General features: G+C 34.5%; 2 protein-coding genes across 10 annotated transcripts; one reads left to right on the top strand and one right to left on the bottom strand.

The window, feature by feature from the left end:
- Positions 1–147: 147 nt before the first annotated feature.
- Positions 148–3,866, bottom strand: LOC144471548 (uncharacterized). The gene is made up of 11 exons (XM_078183692.1): positions 3,435–3,866; positions 3,030–3,290; positions 2,727–2,944; positions 2,176–2,566; positions 1,817–2,111; positions 1,470–1,755; positions 1,067–1,405; positions 851–1,009; positions 682–797; positions 479–611; positions 148–414 (listed from the first exon to the last, which is right to left on the bottom strand). The coding sequence occupies exons 1-11, from the start codon at positions 3,466–3,468 to the stop codon at positions 148–150; spliced, it is 2,499 nt and encodes an 832-aa protein (XP_078039818.1). The 5' UTR covers positions 3,469–3,866.
- A 737-nt stretch (positions 3,867–4,603) lies between these two features.
- Nc73ef (oxoglutarate dehydrogenase Nc73EF) lies at positions 4,604–17,560 on the top strand. Of its 9 annotated transcripts, XM_078184286.1 has the most exons (17): positions 4,604–4,755; positions 6,902–7,157; positions 7,252–7,461; positions 10,008–10,110; positions 10,568–10,630; positions 11,770–12,025; positions 12,109–12,343; positions 12,413–12,592; positions 12,670–12,850; positions 12,944–13,224; positions 13,299–13,527; positions 13,608–13,886; positions 13,979–14,157; positions 14,231–14,665; positions 14,791–14,945; positions 15,462–15,599; positions 15,957–17,560. In XM_078184286.1, exons 2-17 carry the CDS (start codon positions 6,909–6,911, stop codon positions 16,054–16,056), a joined length of 3,273 nt encoding a protein of 1,090 aa, XP_078040412.1. In that variant the 5' UTR covers positions 4,604–4,755; positions 6,902–6,908; the 3' UTR covers positions 16,057–17,560. The 9 variants fall into 9 exon arrangements, with proteins under 9 accessions (XP_078040412.1, XP_078040415.1, XP_078040416.1 ...); XM_078184289.1 differs by lacking the exon at positions 10,568–10,630; XM_078184290.1 differs by lacking the exon at positions 15,462–15,599.
- The last annotated feature ends 68 nt before the right edge of the window (positions 17,561–17,628 follow it).

The following is a 17,628-nucleotide window of genomic DNA, read 5'->3' as shown; positions in this document are numbered from 1 at the left end:
TTTTATTCTATTCCAACAGGGTTTATTTATGTGTAAAGTTTCCAGTAAATCACTCTATGTATAACAAGAAAAATTCGATATTTTTAACATATATTGAATACGTCTGTTAACGAGTTGAGCTCACCCCAAAAATTGCACATATTCTTATCAGGATGATAGCCTCAATTGCTTTTGGAATGTTTGAATTTGCCGTAAAAGACTAGCTAAACGAAGAGATGTCGGCTCCTTGGACGCGACGACAGTACTTTTCTTTCCATGAAGAAGCTTTTGTTGAAGAATTGTTCCATTAGATTTTGTTAACATAAACGGCACAGGTGAATGGTGTGGGTTTAATTCCATTGGAATTTCGCTCGATATGCAAACGTAACTATTCTTTTCCTGCAGCAACTTCATTTGTTGTTTCAGCGTCATCACCTAGAAAGAAGTACTGTGAATAGTCTCTACTCGTGTTACCTGCAACCACGTGAAATTATTCTACCTCTTTATACAAATTGATAACAGTATTTATCTCGTCTTCTTTTACGCTCAACTCTTTCTCCAAAACCGAAACTTGTTCGTCTAATTTTTTATCATTATTCTTCTCTGCCATTGCTTGTAATTTTTCATATTTGCTAGAATAGAATTACAGATAAACTAATATCTAAAGGCGTTAGTATTCCAGGATTGAACAACGCAACTTACGTGTTCATTTCTTCAAACTGGTCATGGAGATTGATAAGAACTTCCCGAATTCCTTTTGCATTCTGAGAACAGTTCACTGATTGTGTATCACATATATCCACACCGCACTCATTATCCTGTAATGTTCTCTTATCAGTTTTTTTAATCGTTGATGTTAATTTAATCTTACTTTGCTTGTTGTCGGTTGTGGTTGCCTGACGTTTGGAACTTCCGTTATTGTTTTTACATTTTGCTGAGACGAAAATAGTTTCAGTACTTTAGTATTGTTTGTACTCTGTGATATTTGTCGGGTGTTCCATCGATTTAATTGATTCTCCGATCGAGTGTCCTAAAAATTCATTGGTGGTGATTAAATGGTAATTCTACACTTAATTTTTACACAAACCTTTTTCTTTGGGATATTCTCAGGACCAATTGTACCATCAGCGACTGCTTCTTTCGTGTTTGTTATATTCACGTCCAAGTTGAAATTTCCCAATGTTCTACCACCATAACTTAAAGAAACGCTTTCGTTTCCAAATACATTAAAAGGTTCGCTCAGGAACGAGTTTGCCTTGTGCACCAAAGAGTTAATCATTTGAGAATTCATTTGAGACAACTTAAGCTGTTCATTCGTTTGACCCATTAATGCAGGCACGGGTTTCGTCGCTTTACTAACTTTATGAATCAGAAGTGGAGCGATTCCGTTTACTGTTGGTTGTCTCGTTTTCATTATACTTAAAACCTTTTGAATTAAAGAAACCTATAATAGAAACTTTTTCTCTGTATTTTTACATGAACTAACGTACTTGCTGTATATTCAAACCTAAATTGTGACTCGGAGTTACGGAAGTACCCACTACAAACGGTATGTTTCTAATAGTGAATCTACTAAAGTACGAACGGTTTACTCTTTTTAATTTGGATGCCAACGTTGGCATTTCGTAACTACGAGTAGTAGCCATCGGATTGCAGTACGTTGCCTGCAAAATTGATTGCTGGCATTCATTCAAATTGCATTGCTCCATCGTGTATGCTGGAGCAATAGGACACTCTGACGTATAATTTTGATTACGGGAGCTTACATCTTTTTCTCTGCAATTAAATATAGGAACCACGTTTCGCTATCCTCGTGAACGATATCATCAGAACTTACTCAATCTTTTGTTTAGACGGACTGTGTTTCTGGGGACTAAATGACCGATTCTCTTCATCATTGTTGTAATTATATTTATAATTACTATTTTCGCATTTCGTTTTCATGTGAACACTATGTTGTTTACTTGCGCCTGGAGGTAATTTGTTATTATACGTTGCATGAGAACAGATTCTCGAGTGTTTACTAGGGCTAACCGAAGTGCTACCAGTATTCACTGCCGTATTATGGTAAATTTCAACCACTTTCTTCGAAGTCTGAGGATATTTTGGTATATGACGAGAATTAGTAACATCTAAAAATACATAAATAGTTAATCCTTATGGTAATTAATTCGTGGCAATATTTTTAAACCATACTCTTTTGTTTTCGTCTTTTAACATCCTTTCTTCCTACAATATTTGTGTCTCTCGTAGCTATCGTGCTTTTTGAGGTAGAACCACATAACTTTTTTCTTCTTTTCCTAAATTTCAATGAGGCAATATCATCTAACTTAGACACAGAACCCTTTTTGCTTGGCAATGCAGAAGAAGCAGTTTTCTCTTTCTTTTCATTTTTTCGATATGCTTTACCCTTACCACCACTTCCGTTTCTGACACTACTGGGGATATCTAATTTAATACCAAGCTTTGCAGAAGGTTGATCTTCATGTATGTAATCATCCTGATTGTTCAAATCTAATAGTTCTGTGGAGTATTGTGCTAAATGTGGTTGATATGAATTGTGCCAGTTTTCATTCTGTTCTTCGTACTGTTAATTAAATAATTATAGTCAACATTTCCCTTTAACGTATGATCTCATCAAATACAACGTGCTTACAAATTTCTGCCATCTTAAACAAGAACATTTCTTTATGGCAGAAATTTGTGCATACTGTGACTATTATGTTTATAAAACTTGTGTATAGTACCAATATGTCTCTACATATTGGTGACATTGGTGTAGAATGAATACGAGAACCCTGTAGTAATGTTTGATTCCTAAATGGAATATCGTTTGCATCAACTTCTAATTTTCCTCGAATACTCTTGTTTTCTAGTTTTTCTTTATCCTTGTATTGCAAATTAATTTTAGGAACAATGTCCTCTAATTTTGGACTCTGCTGTGACTCATAATCTTCTCCATTTCCTGTAATTAAAATAGCTTCGAGTATCTGTTTATGATAATAAAATGGCGGGTACGTGCAGCAGGCTTTAAAGTTATTTCTTTATACCATTGTCATTTATAGATTCTGGTGTAGCATCTGATGATTTTTGCAATGAGTCATTGTAATTTATGTGTCTGAAACTCTCAGTTTCATCTGTGTCAGAAAGTTTCATTCTAGGATCATTGTAACTTTGGTCATCAAATGCATTCTTTGGTTCCAGTATATCTTGTTGCATGTCACGACATGCCGACTTCATGTAATCCATATGATACTTTAGGGATTGGCATTTTATACTTGTTTGATATAACCATTCTTTCATATTTTCAACTGGAAGAATTGAATTATGAAAAGATAAATAATTGAATATCATCGCTAACAAATATATTTTGAAGTATACCAGGGCTAAAATTTTATATTAACAGTAAGAAGAGTGCAATGGAATATTAAAAGGTAGGTAAAGAATATAATTACCGGGAAAGCACTTTTTCGACTTATTATCATCCATTTTCTTAAATTAAATTTCATAATATTTTCGCATAATAGAAGAATAAAATCGATGGATGATATTTCAGGGATTAAAAAAATTGTTAACAGTATAAAAATAAAGGAACTTATAAAAATATACGAATACTGGAATTCATAGGTTACCCCTTCTATTGTATACCGATTACATTTTTGTAGGCGAATCTTTTGTTTTGTAAATCGTTTAGTTTTTGTTAAAAGGGAACCGTTGTCGGCCAGCCTTGACTTTCGGAAGATGAAATCTATTTAAAATTTATGATTCTGCTCGTAAGAATTATACGTGTGCAAAAAATGCCATGAAATATGCCAATTTATGGATTAAAAACTCTCCAATATTCATATCATGCAAATAAAGTTCAATCATGATTGCAAATATATAGAATAAATGATAATTGGATCGTAAGATCCAATTTAAACTACTGAAAATTTAAAAATAACTTCATTTATGACAAGTGGTACATCGCGAATTGATAAATGGCAAAACGTTCAAATTTGTAAACGATACCGGCAGAGTAAATTGCACCAGTGATAGTGGCGCCTTTTATGATGAAATCTCAAAGCTCTATTCAGGGATCTGTACAGCTCAATCAGTCAGTGGCAAAACGGTTAAACTGTTAGCTACAATCTACTGTCGATAATTTTGTTATTACATCAATTAGTACAATTTACATTTTTGCACCTTCATAAATGTCCCTCATAAAAGCAGTGTATTAAATAATGTTGGATTAGTGGACTAAATCCCTATTTTCTTCTTCATTATCATTTTTGCAAACGTAAGACGATTATTGATTCTATACCTATATCTTCTTAAATCTGCTGTATTTTAATATGAAAATCTCTAATTCAAGTATATCTGAATCTATTAATTCCGCAGACTTGGAGCATATTATCTACAATTATTGCTAGGAATACATAATAGGCATTGAAATACTGTGACTCATATTCCAATTTCTGTTATTAATATTTATGAGTACTGCTAGACATAGAAACTACAACTATGCGAAAAGTTTAGTGCATGAAACATGTTCGTGGGTTGGTATCACATTTAAAAGTGGCCAAAAAATCAAGAAAAATGCAGCACGATAAGCAATAAATAACGTAAAACGCGGTAAATTTTAAAACGGCGTTATCGCAACACTTAGTTTGCGATATTTGGTCGTTAGGTGCGCTGAGGTCTCTTTGTTGGATATATTTTAAGAGATCGTAGTTCGGTCTACTTGTGAGTTGCAAATGGTGGATGGCCTGTCATAGTTGGTTGCGTTAACATCAGGTACGTGAATTTGCATCGTTTCTGTTTGATTTACTTTTTTTTTTATCACGATAACGAGAAGCAATACTATTATCCTATATCTAGGACCAATCGTTGATCATTCAACAGAAAATCGAAAATTTTTATAGTAGAAAATCATTTTCCACAACCAAAATAGTCCTTCGGTTACGTAAAATTGTTGCACCAGACGAAAATAGTCACCTGACTCGACAAATTCGATTATCCTTTCCGTATTTTTGATAGTATAAACGATAATCGAATGCTTCTAATGTTTTTATACTTTTCTCTATAAATTCGTTGATAATATACTTATTGAAGAATTTCGTAAGCCGATGTTTTATCTGATCGAGATTGGGAAAACAGATATTTTTATGTACCTGCACATACGTTGAATGCAGTTGTGCAATCGCTATACAGATATTTGCAACATAACTAATCCTAACTATTTTTTCCTGTTGCTTGCGATAGTAATTCTTTTTATATTTTATACGCAGTTTCATGTAAGAATATGTAGATCTGTCTACAAATCAATTGACACTTAATCTCATTTTTATGAGACAAATGTCACATGGTCTCTGACATCGTGTCGATGACAGTTTCCTACTTTTCGTTCTTCTTCAATTATTTACAAAACTACAAATCCCCCTCGATCGGTTTTCGTCATTCTTTTGCAATAACGATACTGGAAAATCTAATATCGCGAATAAGTATTAAGGTTTATGTAGGAATTCCGTAAACTTAAAAGAAGTCGAGACTCACCCACGCAATTTTATGACGTTCCATCCGCTAAAGGTTATAACTAATTAGGTCATTGTTTTACCGCATCTCTTTATCATTACTCATTCCTTATTGTTTGTTCTGTTCAATTAATATTACATTATTGCATTAATCAATATTTGTACTCTTAAACACAGATTTCAAACGTTTATGCAATTTTCTATCTTTACAAACAAGTTTTCAAAACTCTAATCAATGGAAAAATGGTGTAAAACTTAGTTATAATAAATTTTATTTTCTGTTGTTCAATTAAATATGTTATAAGCCCGTAAACATCTGTTATCTAGTCATAATCAATAATTATATTATGCTATACGTATAATATGTAAATTATACTCAATTGTTATTTTTCATTTGCAGGAACACTTATACTCTCATCTATAAATCAAAGATTACTCAGAAAAACTGTATTTTATGTTTTCTTAATATGCTATGACTTTCCTGATTACTTATCCAGATTAGTCATTCATTTCATTTATGAAATGGATTATTCATGCAAGCCAGACTGTTTCCAGACATGCTTTAATGTTCTAGTAGTATTCCTGAATTAGACATTCAGATATTGTAATTGGAGTTGTACCATGTGTACAATAAAGAAAGAACATATTTTAACTATATGTCAATTTCTTCAATGGGTCTGATATTTTATTATTTAATATAATTTAGTAACTTGAAAGAAAATTATTAAAGTCATTGTTAATATATAAGAGCCATAAAGAATTCTATTAATAAACTTATTACATCTATTATGTGTTAATATAGAGATTAATTGATTTCATCACACATTAGCTTCTAAAGTTGGCATCCTCGTGTCATTGTGCAATTTGAATCCTTAATTAAAATCGAAGAAAATCTTAAAAATATATTACTGTATATATCATAACAGGTAGTGAGGTATTTTAAAGTATTAATAATTGGTCCTTCTTCTTGATCTTTGTACAGAATATGCAAAGTTTACAAATTAAATGATAAAATAAGAGACTGATTATATTGTGGTAAGCAAAGATAAGTACAATCATTGTAATTGGAGATATCCCTAGAAAGCACTTGATAAACTAAGAATGTTTATCTTCATTCTCAAATCAGAAATGTTTTGAATGGATGCAACATATTGAAATCTTTGTAAAGCATAATCTCACTGATAAGAAATTCTTATTTACTCATAATTTGGGGCAGTCTGTGTAATATACATATTTACATCTTACATATTTGTGTTGGAGTACGATATAATATTTAGATAATGTATGGGATTCCCAAAATGGTTTCTATTTTTTTTTAAATTAAATTGAATTGAATTTTTTTTAATTGTGAGCCAGTCAGAGACTAATCAAGAGTACAATTTTTCTAATGTGAATAATTTTTGTTTCAGGTTCAAAATGTATAAGGCAAGGACAGTATTTAGTACCCTAGCTCCCTTAGCGCCACGCATGTGTGGACCAGAAAGGTTTGCATCATGGTTGGTACGAAGCCATCCTCTGACGAGGACTACACAGGTAACAGTGAATGAACCAATCAGGAAGTACAACAGCAGGGCAGCGACAGAACCTTTCTTAAATGGTACCACAAGTTCTTATGTAGAAGATATGTACAATGCATGGTTACAAGATCCTCATAGTGTACACGTGGTCAGTGGCATCTTCCATGTATAATTTTATTACACAAACGGAGATTAAAATTGTTGTTTTATAAATTTAATTTCATTAATTTTTCTTTCTACAGTCCTGGGATGCCTTTTTTCGTAATAGTACTGCTGGAGTTGGACCGGGTGTTGCTTACCAAGCTCCACCATCTCTTGCTCCAAGTCATAATCAAATACCTTTAGGAGCGTTATTACCACTAGGTGGTGGGTCTCAATTGAGCCAAGTACCTGTTAATGAAAAAATAATCGATGATCATCTGGCTGTACAAGCTATTATTCGATCCTATCAGGTATTTATATTTCCTAGTTCACATTGAAATTAATGGAACAATAATAATAATTAATCTTCGATGGAATATAATTTTAAACAAACAGTAAAGTTTTCAATTTTATTATTTCTACACGATTTTTTTGGTACCAAATTATTTTGTGGAAAGTATGATGTTCAGTTAAAAGTGTGTTTACTTGTTGCTACATGTCATGTCAAAGCTTATAGTTGTTCCAATTATTCGTTTTGTCTAATCAATATAATTGAAACTTTCTGTTGCCATACTTAAATAGTGTAATTTGAATCAGTTGGCAAATTCTGAGCATGATTTATGGAAACATATATATAAATGTTTTATGTTAAAGGGAAGTTATCATCACCATAATGCATGTAAAAATTTCTCTTTAATCTCAAAGTCCAACTTCTCTGACCAATTAATAAAGTAATTGTAATCGTTAATACGACTCACGTTCGAAATATATAATTCATAAGTACATATATCTATTATGATTGTACATAACAAGTTGCAGAAGTTGGGGCACAAGAGATTGATAGAGAAACTACTTAATTAGGGGCTATAATGAGCTGGATCATGGAATTTTTTGTCATATTATCAATACTTATTAAAAGGGTACACAACCATAGACCATATTAGATATTGAGAAATCATTTCTGACTGCTGCATAATAGCCTCGTTTTCTTCACATTAATATATTAGTCGTTCACTGCATCTTTTGCCTTCAGCATGTTTCTCAACTATATTTCTCCCAATGTAAAAATAGTGGAATTCTACACTTTTTGATGTAAAATATACATATTCTTATAATTTCATTATTAACCATTAAAAATTAATTTACATATATTTATTTCTACTCCTTATCAATGAACCAACAATACTAATGTAGTCAGTAAGATATAATGTTGACATAAAAGGTAGTATATTTTCAGAATAATAAGTAGAAATGATTTTTTAATTAGTGCCAGAGATGCTCTTTATGAAAGCTTAATGTTTTCATATTAAATGAGAAATCATAACAATTAACTGTTATACTTCAAAAAAAGACATTATATTTTCACAATGTAGCGGTATATAATAAAATTCGACAAATGCAAACAATTATATACATTGGGGTACTTTTGGGATTATTCATTGGCATATAGGCTCGAGGTCACTTAGTCGCTGATCTGGACCCACTGGGTATCATGCAAACAGACCTGATACACACACATTATGCAGCCCGCAAGGGGTCTCCAGAACAGGTTCTACGGCAATATATGCTTGGTAAGGCTTCATCCCAAACCAATTCCTTAAAGTACGTCTTTAATTAGTATCTGTGTGTACCGTAAGGTAAAGGTGTGTCAAAATTCATAATGTTTGTTGCTGAAATTTTGGTCCCTATCGATTTTGTTCATATGAATGTTAATATCTCAGATTCTGATGCTTTTAAAACACCTTCACCCAATATGTACATGACATTTCATCTCGTACTTAAAGATCATGGTCTTTACATCATACACATTAATTCCTTCTTAACTGTCTTCATCTTCTTCTTCTCCTGATCTGATGCTCTCTATATCACATAATAAGTAAACTTCTTAATTTCAGCAATCTTTTTAAAGTCAAGCATCTGGCTTTCTAAATTTTTATCTTGCTACAAAAATTGAAAAAAAAAGTATCTATGATTGTTTATCTTGTATTGTCAAAAGTTTAGACGATTGCAACAATATTTCTATTAGTAAAAAATGTATATTACTACAGTAAAGAATATTGATAGATGTTTTTCAGATACTGAGAAGGTGTTATGTGAATGTTATTCCATGATAGTTGTATACTGATACTGAAAATGTTTTTACTAGGAACAATTGCGATGTCCATTGATTTCTGTTTTGTGATTTGTATCAATGTTAATTGCAATACTTATTCAAAGATACGTTTAAACGAAGTTTTGAATTTGTTATTTTGTAGTCAATATGTTAGTATCCACGATATATTCGTGCAATAAAATATTTTTGTAAAGTTGTCTGAGGTAAGGAAACAATTTAGAGATTCTTGCTTTGCATGCTCAGGAACAATGCTATATTGTTAGCTCTGCTTTTTATATGTTGCAACTCACCATATGGAATGCGTATTGGTAAAACAGTCTAGCATTTTGCTTATTTACATTTTCCTATATTCATTTATTGTTTTCTTTTAAAAGATGTTTTCACATTGTATCCATATAGCCAGTAATGATAAAATTGTAAAGTTATTTTATAATAATTATATGTATAGTTATACATATAAATGTTTTATTGATGGGAAGCATGTATGCAACATTACATGCTTCAATTGTTAGAATACCATGATCAAAAAATGCTTATAATTTGAATGTTTTATTTGCAATTACTGTGATACGATATCCGCAAAATAATATGAGTTTGTATCGTTTGATTTTATGCTCTGATGTAAATAACATGCTTAAATGGTCTATCGATCACAGTAATTTCTCATATTAATTAATTATGAGTTGATAAGTCTAACAAGTTCAATACTACTTGGTTCGTATGAATGTGGCATTAAATTGACAGATCCGTGGCCATCATATCGCTAAATTGGATCCACTTGGCATCAACAGCGCTGATCTTGATGATAGACACCCACAAGAGTTGCTCTATAATTATTATTCATTCGGTAAGCCCATATGACAGTGTCTCTGCATAAATTTAAAAGAAAATAAAGATACCTCGTGACACACTTTAAGTAATATGTATGTATACTATAACTATAGTATTAAAGCTAGAAGCCAATCAAACTGCTGATAACAAGCAGCATATTTACTTTCACTGTTCCTTCTATACACTACTACTTTGAACTTATTCACATCAGGCATTTGTGACTTCTTTTATCTCTATTAAGTTTTTCATATTCCACCATCATACTTTCTTCCTGGACACAAAATACAGCGTTTATCATGCAAGGAAAAGAAATTCCAAGTCTTTGTAGAATTGTTGGGATAGGCAAAGAGAAATAGTGCAATTCATATGTAGTCACATTTGAGGACAAAACGTTTCCCTCTAATATGCAAAACGAAGAATGCTCGTGTGCCGTTCGCTAAGGTATTTATTCAGTTCAAGTCTAATGTCCACAGGGAAGAGAGCTCGTACTACTTACTCTCAGGAACTACAATACCGAGTAGCTGCACTTATGAAAAGTATGTAATAAACATAATTTAATTGGGACTTCTGTTTAAAACTTCGTGAGGTATTAGTATCTTTGGAAGGAGCTGGTTCGTTATGGGATCACATGAGAATTGGTATTATAGGAAAACTTTCAAGGTGCTTGGGTCTTTCGTAAATATATATTGATTACAAGTTTGCTACACTCTGCTGTAAATATGTTTGTGCCAGGAATAACTTTTAAGCGTTTTCCTTTTGGAAGAATTCGAGGAGGTACAGTGAATAAGTAATCATCATTATCGTAATATTCCATACCCAGTAATGATAAAAATTACATTCTATTATTATTTTAGATTATTCATTTTAACTACCTCTTTGGCTTCCTCTGATTTAATTTCTTTGTATTTTCTTTGTATATCGTGTGGCAAGTGATATAAGAGTCAGTCCTATTCATATCTACTACAAACTTGTATTAGTTCTTTGGTTTTGTTACTGTTTGTTTCTACTAATGCTACTTTAATGAAGTTCACAGCTTTGCATTCTGTCGAAATCCCTTTCTTTCAGTCTTCTAATTTGTTTCCTACTTTGACAAATATTATGAAGGTTTGTTATATGCGTCTTGCAATTCCTTCAGGCGTTATGCATGTTAATAATATCTGCAAACAATTAGTATACATACACGTGCAGCATTATTATGAACATTATTTGCATATCATATTGTTTGCGAATACATAAGGTATACCGACTTTTCAGTGTTATATTTTCCAAATCCGACCGTGTACCAGATCTTGTTCACAAACTTCTAAGTTGTATCAAATGCCAATTTTCTTTTCATCACCTTTGGCTTCAGTTCATAGCTCACATTTTCAGTATCAGTTTCTAAATATGTACTTGCGTTTAATGATATCTATGCAAAATATTAGTATAATGTATAAACGCAGTCCACCAATGATCAAAGAACGATACATAATTATTGGAGTACTGTTTCTCCATACAATATGTAAAATAAACTATATAATACTAAATGTCACAGTTTTCATGTGTACGATAAACGTGTGATACTTCAGAAGTGTTGTAATCGTATTCATCTTGAAACTATAGCATTTGCATTATGTGTACGTTGATCTATTTCACCTTGAGAAGTGGCGAATACTTTATTGTTAAATTTCTGCAGAGGAATCGGACATGGATCGCATTTTCAAGCTGCCATCCACAACCTTCATCGGCGGTAAAGACAAATCATTGCCACTCCGTGAGATCTTAAGCAGACTGGAAAATGCATACTGTGGCCATATCGGCGTTGAGTTCATGTTCATTAATTCCCTCGAGCAATGCAACTGGATACGTCAGAAAATGGAGACACCAGGCATTATGGAGATGACCAACGATGAGAGAAGACTCATTTTGGCTAGATTAACTCGTGCCACGGGGTACATTGAGTAGTCCTGAAACATCTAAACCACCTATTTCATTTGCAACAATGAATTGGCTAACTGCTATGATCCAATTGTAGATTTGAGGCGTTCCTTGCTCGCAAGTGGTCATCAGAGAAACGGTTTGGACTGGAAGGTTGTGAAATCTTGATCCCTGCTATGAAGCAGGTGATTGACAAATCCACTGAGTTGGGTGTGGAATCCATTGTAATGGGCATGCCACATCGTGGTCGCTTGAATGTTCTTGCTAATGTTTGTCGCAAACCACTGAGTCAAATATTTACGCAATTTGCTGCTCTGGAGGCAGCCGACGATGTAATTATACAATCTGCTTTTATCCTATATGATTAGTGGATTTTGTTCGCCTAATACAAAATGTTCCAGGGCTCTGGTGATGTAAAATACCACTTGGGAACGTACATCGAGCGTCTAAATCGCGTAACGAATAAAAATATCCGCTTGGCCGTGGTCGCCAATCCTTCTCACTTAGAGGCTGTTGACCCTATAGTGCAAGGAAAGACACGCGCTGAACAATTTTACCGAGGTGATGGCGAAGGCAAGAAGGTAGGAGACGGGAGACAGACTTTTTTTGGGGTTGAATACATTCTCTTAATACCTCTATAAACATGTCTTTTATTCAGGTCATGTCCATTTTGCTTCACGGTGACGCTGCATTCTGTGGACAAGGAATTGTCTTTGAGACAATGCACTTGTCTGATTTACCTGACTACACCACCCACGGTACAATCCACATCGTTGTTAACAATCAAATTGGATTCACCACCGATCCCAGACACTCGCGATCCTCGCCGTATTGTACTGGTAAGCCTGTTGCAATTATAAAGCGACATAAAGAGCCTTTAGATCCTAAAGTTTCACTTGCATTGTATTGAAACATATTCTATCGTTTTATAGACGTTGCAAGAGTAGTGAATGCACCAATTTTCCATGTTAATTCTGACGACCCCGAGGCTGTGATGCACGTCTGTAAGGTGGCTGCCGAGTGGAGAGCAACTTTTCATAAGGATGTCGTCATTGACATCGTATCCTACAGGCGAAATGGTCATAATGAAATCGATGAACCAATGTTCACGCAACCACTGATGTATCGCAAAATTAAGAGTACCCCACCAGCTTTGGATAAGTACGCTAAATCGCTGATCAACGATGGTGTAGTTACCGAGGAAGAAGTAAAGGTATTGAAGTTAATATTTGAAGCAAATAATCAATCTGTATTGAAGTAAATACTTACACAGTTATTGTAATATAGGATGTTAAAGATAAGTACGAGAAGATTTGCGAAGAAGCGTATACTAATGCAAAACAGGAGACGCATATTAAATACAAGGACTGGTTGGACTCTCCGTGGTCTGGTTTCTTCGAAGGCAAGGACCCGTTGAAAGCATCTCCTACCGGAATCAAAGAAGACACTTTAGTTCACATTGGCAAGAAATTCTCTTTGCCGCCTCCGAATGCTGCTGAATTCGTCATTCACAAAGGTGCATTGATCGAATAAAGAAGATTCAATTGGAATGACGTGAAATTATTATTCTATACTAAATTACTGATCATGTTTCAGGTATTGAACGTATTCTGAGGGCACGTTTGGAGATGGTTGAGGCGCGAACCGTTGATTGGGCTCTTGGAGAAGCTATGGCTTTTGGATCCCTCCTGAAAGAAGGTATTCACGTTAGACTGTCAGGACAGGACGTGGAGAGAGGAACCTTCTCACACAGACATCACGTGCTTCATCACCAAACTGTGGACAAAGCTACTTACAGACCACTGTGCTACCTCTACCCCGATCAGGCTCCGTACACTGTTTGCAACAGCTCGCTGTCTGAATTCGGTGTACTTGGTAAGTGCAATGGAAATTCAATTACGCTCTTAGTTACAATAATATATAAATTTAAATCATAAATTAAATCATGTGCTCTTATGGTCTTCCAGGATTCGAATTAGGGTACTCCATGACGAACCCTAACGCGCTGGTGTGTTGGGAAGCACAGTTTGGTGACTTCAACAACACGGCACAGTGCATAATCGATCAATTCATCAGTAGCGGTCAAGCGAAATGGGTCCGTCAATCTGGTCTTGTTATGCTCCAGCCACATGGGCTTGAAGGAATGGTAAGTTAATTATCGAATGTATTTCAGATTCACTGCAGTTGACAAATTAATCATTAAATGATTGCTACCATAGGGTCCAGAACATTCGAGTGCTCGGTTAGAACGTTTTCTCCAAATGTCCGCGGACGACCCAGATTATTTCCCACCGGAAAGTGAAGAGTTTGCAGTTCGCCAGTTACACGACATCAACTGGATCGTCGCAAACTGTAGTACACCAGCGAACTACTTCCACATTTTGAGAAGACAGATCGCGTTACCGTTCAGGAAACCATTGATCCTGATGACACCGAAGTCGTTGCTTCGTCATCCAGAGGCCAAATCCAGCTTTGACCTGATGACTGAAAACACGGAGTTCCTCAGAGTGATACCTGAAGAAGGTCCGGCAGCTCAAAATCCCAATAGTGTTAAAAGATTAATATTCTGCTCTGGCAAGGTCTTTTACGATCTGAAGAAAGCACGTGCAGAGAAGAAACTAGATGACAAAGTCGCCATCGCAAGAGTTGAACAGGTAAATAGGACAACCATTAGATCGTCAATTAAATGCGTTTAAGGCAAAAATAAGTATATCGCCATATTCTGTTATATTTCCGCTTCTATCAATTGAAAAGAAAATTCATTGAAATTTTTCTTCAGATCTCACCTTTCCCGTACGACCTGGTGAAGAAAGAGGCTGCTAAGTATGCCAATGCAGAACTAATCTGGTCTCAGGAGGAACACAAGAATCAGGGTGGATGGACATATGTCCAACCCAGATTCCATACAGCCTTGAACGGAACTCGTTCTGTATCGTAAGTGTTAAATAGCTACAATCAAGTCGCGATTGTTCCATATATAACCTAAAGAATGTATCTATAGTCTGTTCTATCAAAATGCACCTATGGTTTTTAAAAAACAGACTATAGCAATAGGTTTAATGAGAAGATTCTTTATTTTTTCTGTTAATTTTATTCATCACATTGCTTTTATTTGTGTCCTGATCACACCGTCCAGTCAACTAAGCATTAATAGCAACACAAAATTTACATTTTTTCTAAATCTGATGAGAATGTAAATGCAAAAAGTTCTGGACCGGCGTATTATCTATACTTGGCTCTATGATTTCGTCAATCTCCTGCATTTAGCTGTTCACATGGCCCACGTTTTTCACTTTCTTGTACTGTTTTGGTAGATTCGGTGGTAACACGAATATATGATACGCTTTAGCACGAAGTCGATCAGTGGTGAAATGTTGAAACAAATTCCCAGCGTACTTGCTTTTATTTGTCTTCTTGTTAAGCAAAGTAAAAACTTGGGCCATGTTGCAGCACCGGAAGTGCACCGGTCAAGAGTGACGGTAGCGGAGGGTGGTTTAGTGGTTGGTTTTCGTCAGCTAAACCAACAACAACGAGTACACCTGAACCACAGTCAGTAAAATCTGATATACCCAAACAGAGAACAGTGAGGTAATACTATTCCTAGCTTTTAAAGAGTTTCCCTATCCCTAAATATTTTTGAAAACAGAACTATTGAGAGTATCAATCTCAAATTCTGTCATTCTGTCTACCAATCTTCACAAAATGTCGATATATTTTGAAGTAAATATGGAACGTTATCTAAAAGTTTTTAATTTAAATGAGAATTAAACATATGTTCAAAATGTCTGCCAAATTTCCAGTTTATTAGATTATTGGTTTCTTAGATAACATGGATGATATCTCAAACAAATTAAATTTCGAAATTTCATTGTAGTAAATGCAGATATCAACTGGTAAATTTGGATAATTGACTTATTGTTTAACGGTTCTTATTTTGTATTGCAGATACGTTGGTCGCCCGACAGGAGCTTCGCCAGCGACAGGAAGCAAAATGCAGCATCTGAAGGAGTTGAAACAAATGCTGGACGATTCTTTCGATGTCTAAATACCCTTCGTAGCACTATGTAGAACACACATTTTATTTATTTTCCCACATTATATATTTGTTCTATTTTCTTTCGTCCTGCTCTACATACACCGTCGCAGAGACTAACGTAGATTCAATAATTTCTCTATTAATGTATTATTTGTAGAAGTAACACTTGCGCGAATTTTTCCTCGATGACAATTCGTAATTAGGCTGATCAGATAATTGTTCTTCTGGTTCTCGAGTCAGTGATACACCCGAGACACTCGACATGCGCGACATCAACAAATTGGTTCTTTCATTTCTTCACAAAACTGTACCTACATATTTGCAATGAGTGATTCATGTAAATGTATGCATTTCGTTCTCGTTAAATGTTTGAATGTGGTTCTGTATATTTTTCTTTTTTAAGATACGTAACATATTTATATCAGTATGCGAGTTGAGTGCTGAGCCAAGTGTATGTCTGAGTCTGTAGAGGGCTTTTGTTATGCAAACATGTATCGACAGTCAAAGCAAATTACATTGATACGAAAAATTGACCGCCATGTTTTGCTCATTGCTAATGATCTTGGAGACACGATCCACAAATGGAAAAAAAACAATTATTCGCATCGGTCGGAAATATTCGTGCGTTGTCTTGTATTTTATTTTGTTAATAGGTCGATAAAAGATGAATATAACGATGAATATGGGAGCGAATAAGATTACAAGAAGAAAGTATTATTTTTAATTTATACAAAACGACATTACGTGAAACGTAAATGTTTTACCACGACTAGAATATTGCGAATTGTGGAGATTTTGGTGAAACTTTTCGAGGTCCTGTGCCGAGTACATACGGCGAAATTTTTTTCTTGCGGTTTAATTAACACTATCGCGACAGACAACCAACCGTAATCGAGGCGCAATATTGCCCTTCGAAAAGTTTCAACAATTTCTAACTTCTGTGAGGGATGACGATAGAATGTGACAAATTGCTAGCGTGTAGCGATCATCTAGAGATTAATTTAAATGTAATTATAATACCTGATGCCAACAGCACTCGCTGGTTGGTTGCTGCATAGTCTGCGAAGGCACACAGTATTTATATTCTACGTACGAATCGTTTGAACGGTGGATTTTGTGATTGGAATATCTGACGTACCGTGTTATGTTGATTGGAAAATATTGTATCGATACTTGACCTCATTAATGATGGAATATGATTGCACTCCATTAAATTTTCTCAACGTACCCTTGAGGGGCACGCGCAACGATAGTATTGCGATACCGAAACTCGCTAGGATATCCTTAGATGCAATGTGCTCCAATAACAACGACGGTATTGTTATTCCACTTGTCATTAGTTTTTGTTATTATATGCATAATAACGACGAGTCGGATTGTGTATAATTCAGGAATAAAGATTAGGTCGAAGTCGCTGCCGGAACAATCAATACCGGATCTTTATTTTACCGCGAACTCTTCGACATCACGAAATTGTAGAGCCTTTTTAACGAATTAAATTGTGTTAACTATTGTCTGGTATTTATTAATAATTATGGTTTTAACGTGTTCTATTAACAGTTGTTTTCGGATGCGAGCGGA

Source organism: Augochlora pura, chromosome 6, assembly GCF_028453695.1.
Source record: "Augochlora pura isolate Apur16 chromosome 6, APUR_v2.2.1, whole genome shotgun sequence".
In the NCBI taxonomy this organism is placed as follows: domain Eukaryota; kingdom Metazoa; phylum Arthropoda; class Insecta; order Hymenoptera; family Halictidae; genus Augochlora; species Augochlora pura.
Note: the sequence above shows the minus strand (reverse complement) of the source record. Positions and strands in the feature narration are given on the sequence as shown.

Bases quoted from the DNA above. Each gene is read 5' to 3' on its own strand.
- Nc73ef (XM_078184286.1), top strand. From the start codon at position 6,909: ATGTATAAGGCAAGGACAGTATTTAGTACCCTAGCTCCCTTAGCGCCA. The intron at 12,344-12,412 runs GTAATTATACAA...AAAATGTTCCAG, and splicing joins CTCTGGAGGCAGCCGACGAT to GGCTCTGGTGATGTAAAATA. The intron at 14,666-14,790 runs GTAAATAGGACA...ATTTTTCTTCAG, and splicing joins CCATCGCAAGAGTTGAACAG to ATCTCACCTTTCCCGTACGA.
- LOC144471548 (XM_078183692.1), bottom strand. From the start codon at position 3,468: ATGGATGATAATAAGTCGAAAAAGTGCTTTCCCG. The intron at 2,945-3,029 runs GTATAAAGAAAT...TTTTAATTACAG, and splicing joins AGAATCTATAAATGACAATG to GAAATGGAGAAGATTATGAG. The intron at 1,406-1,469 runs GTACGTTAGTTC...TTAATTCAAAAG, and splicing joins TAGGTTTGAATATACAGCAA to GTTTTAAGTATAATGAAAAC.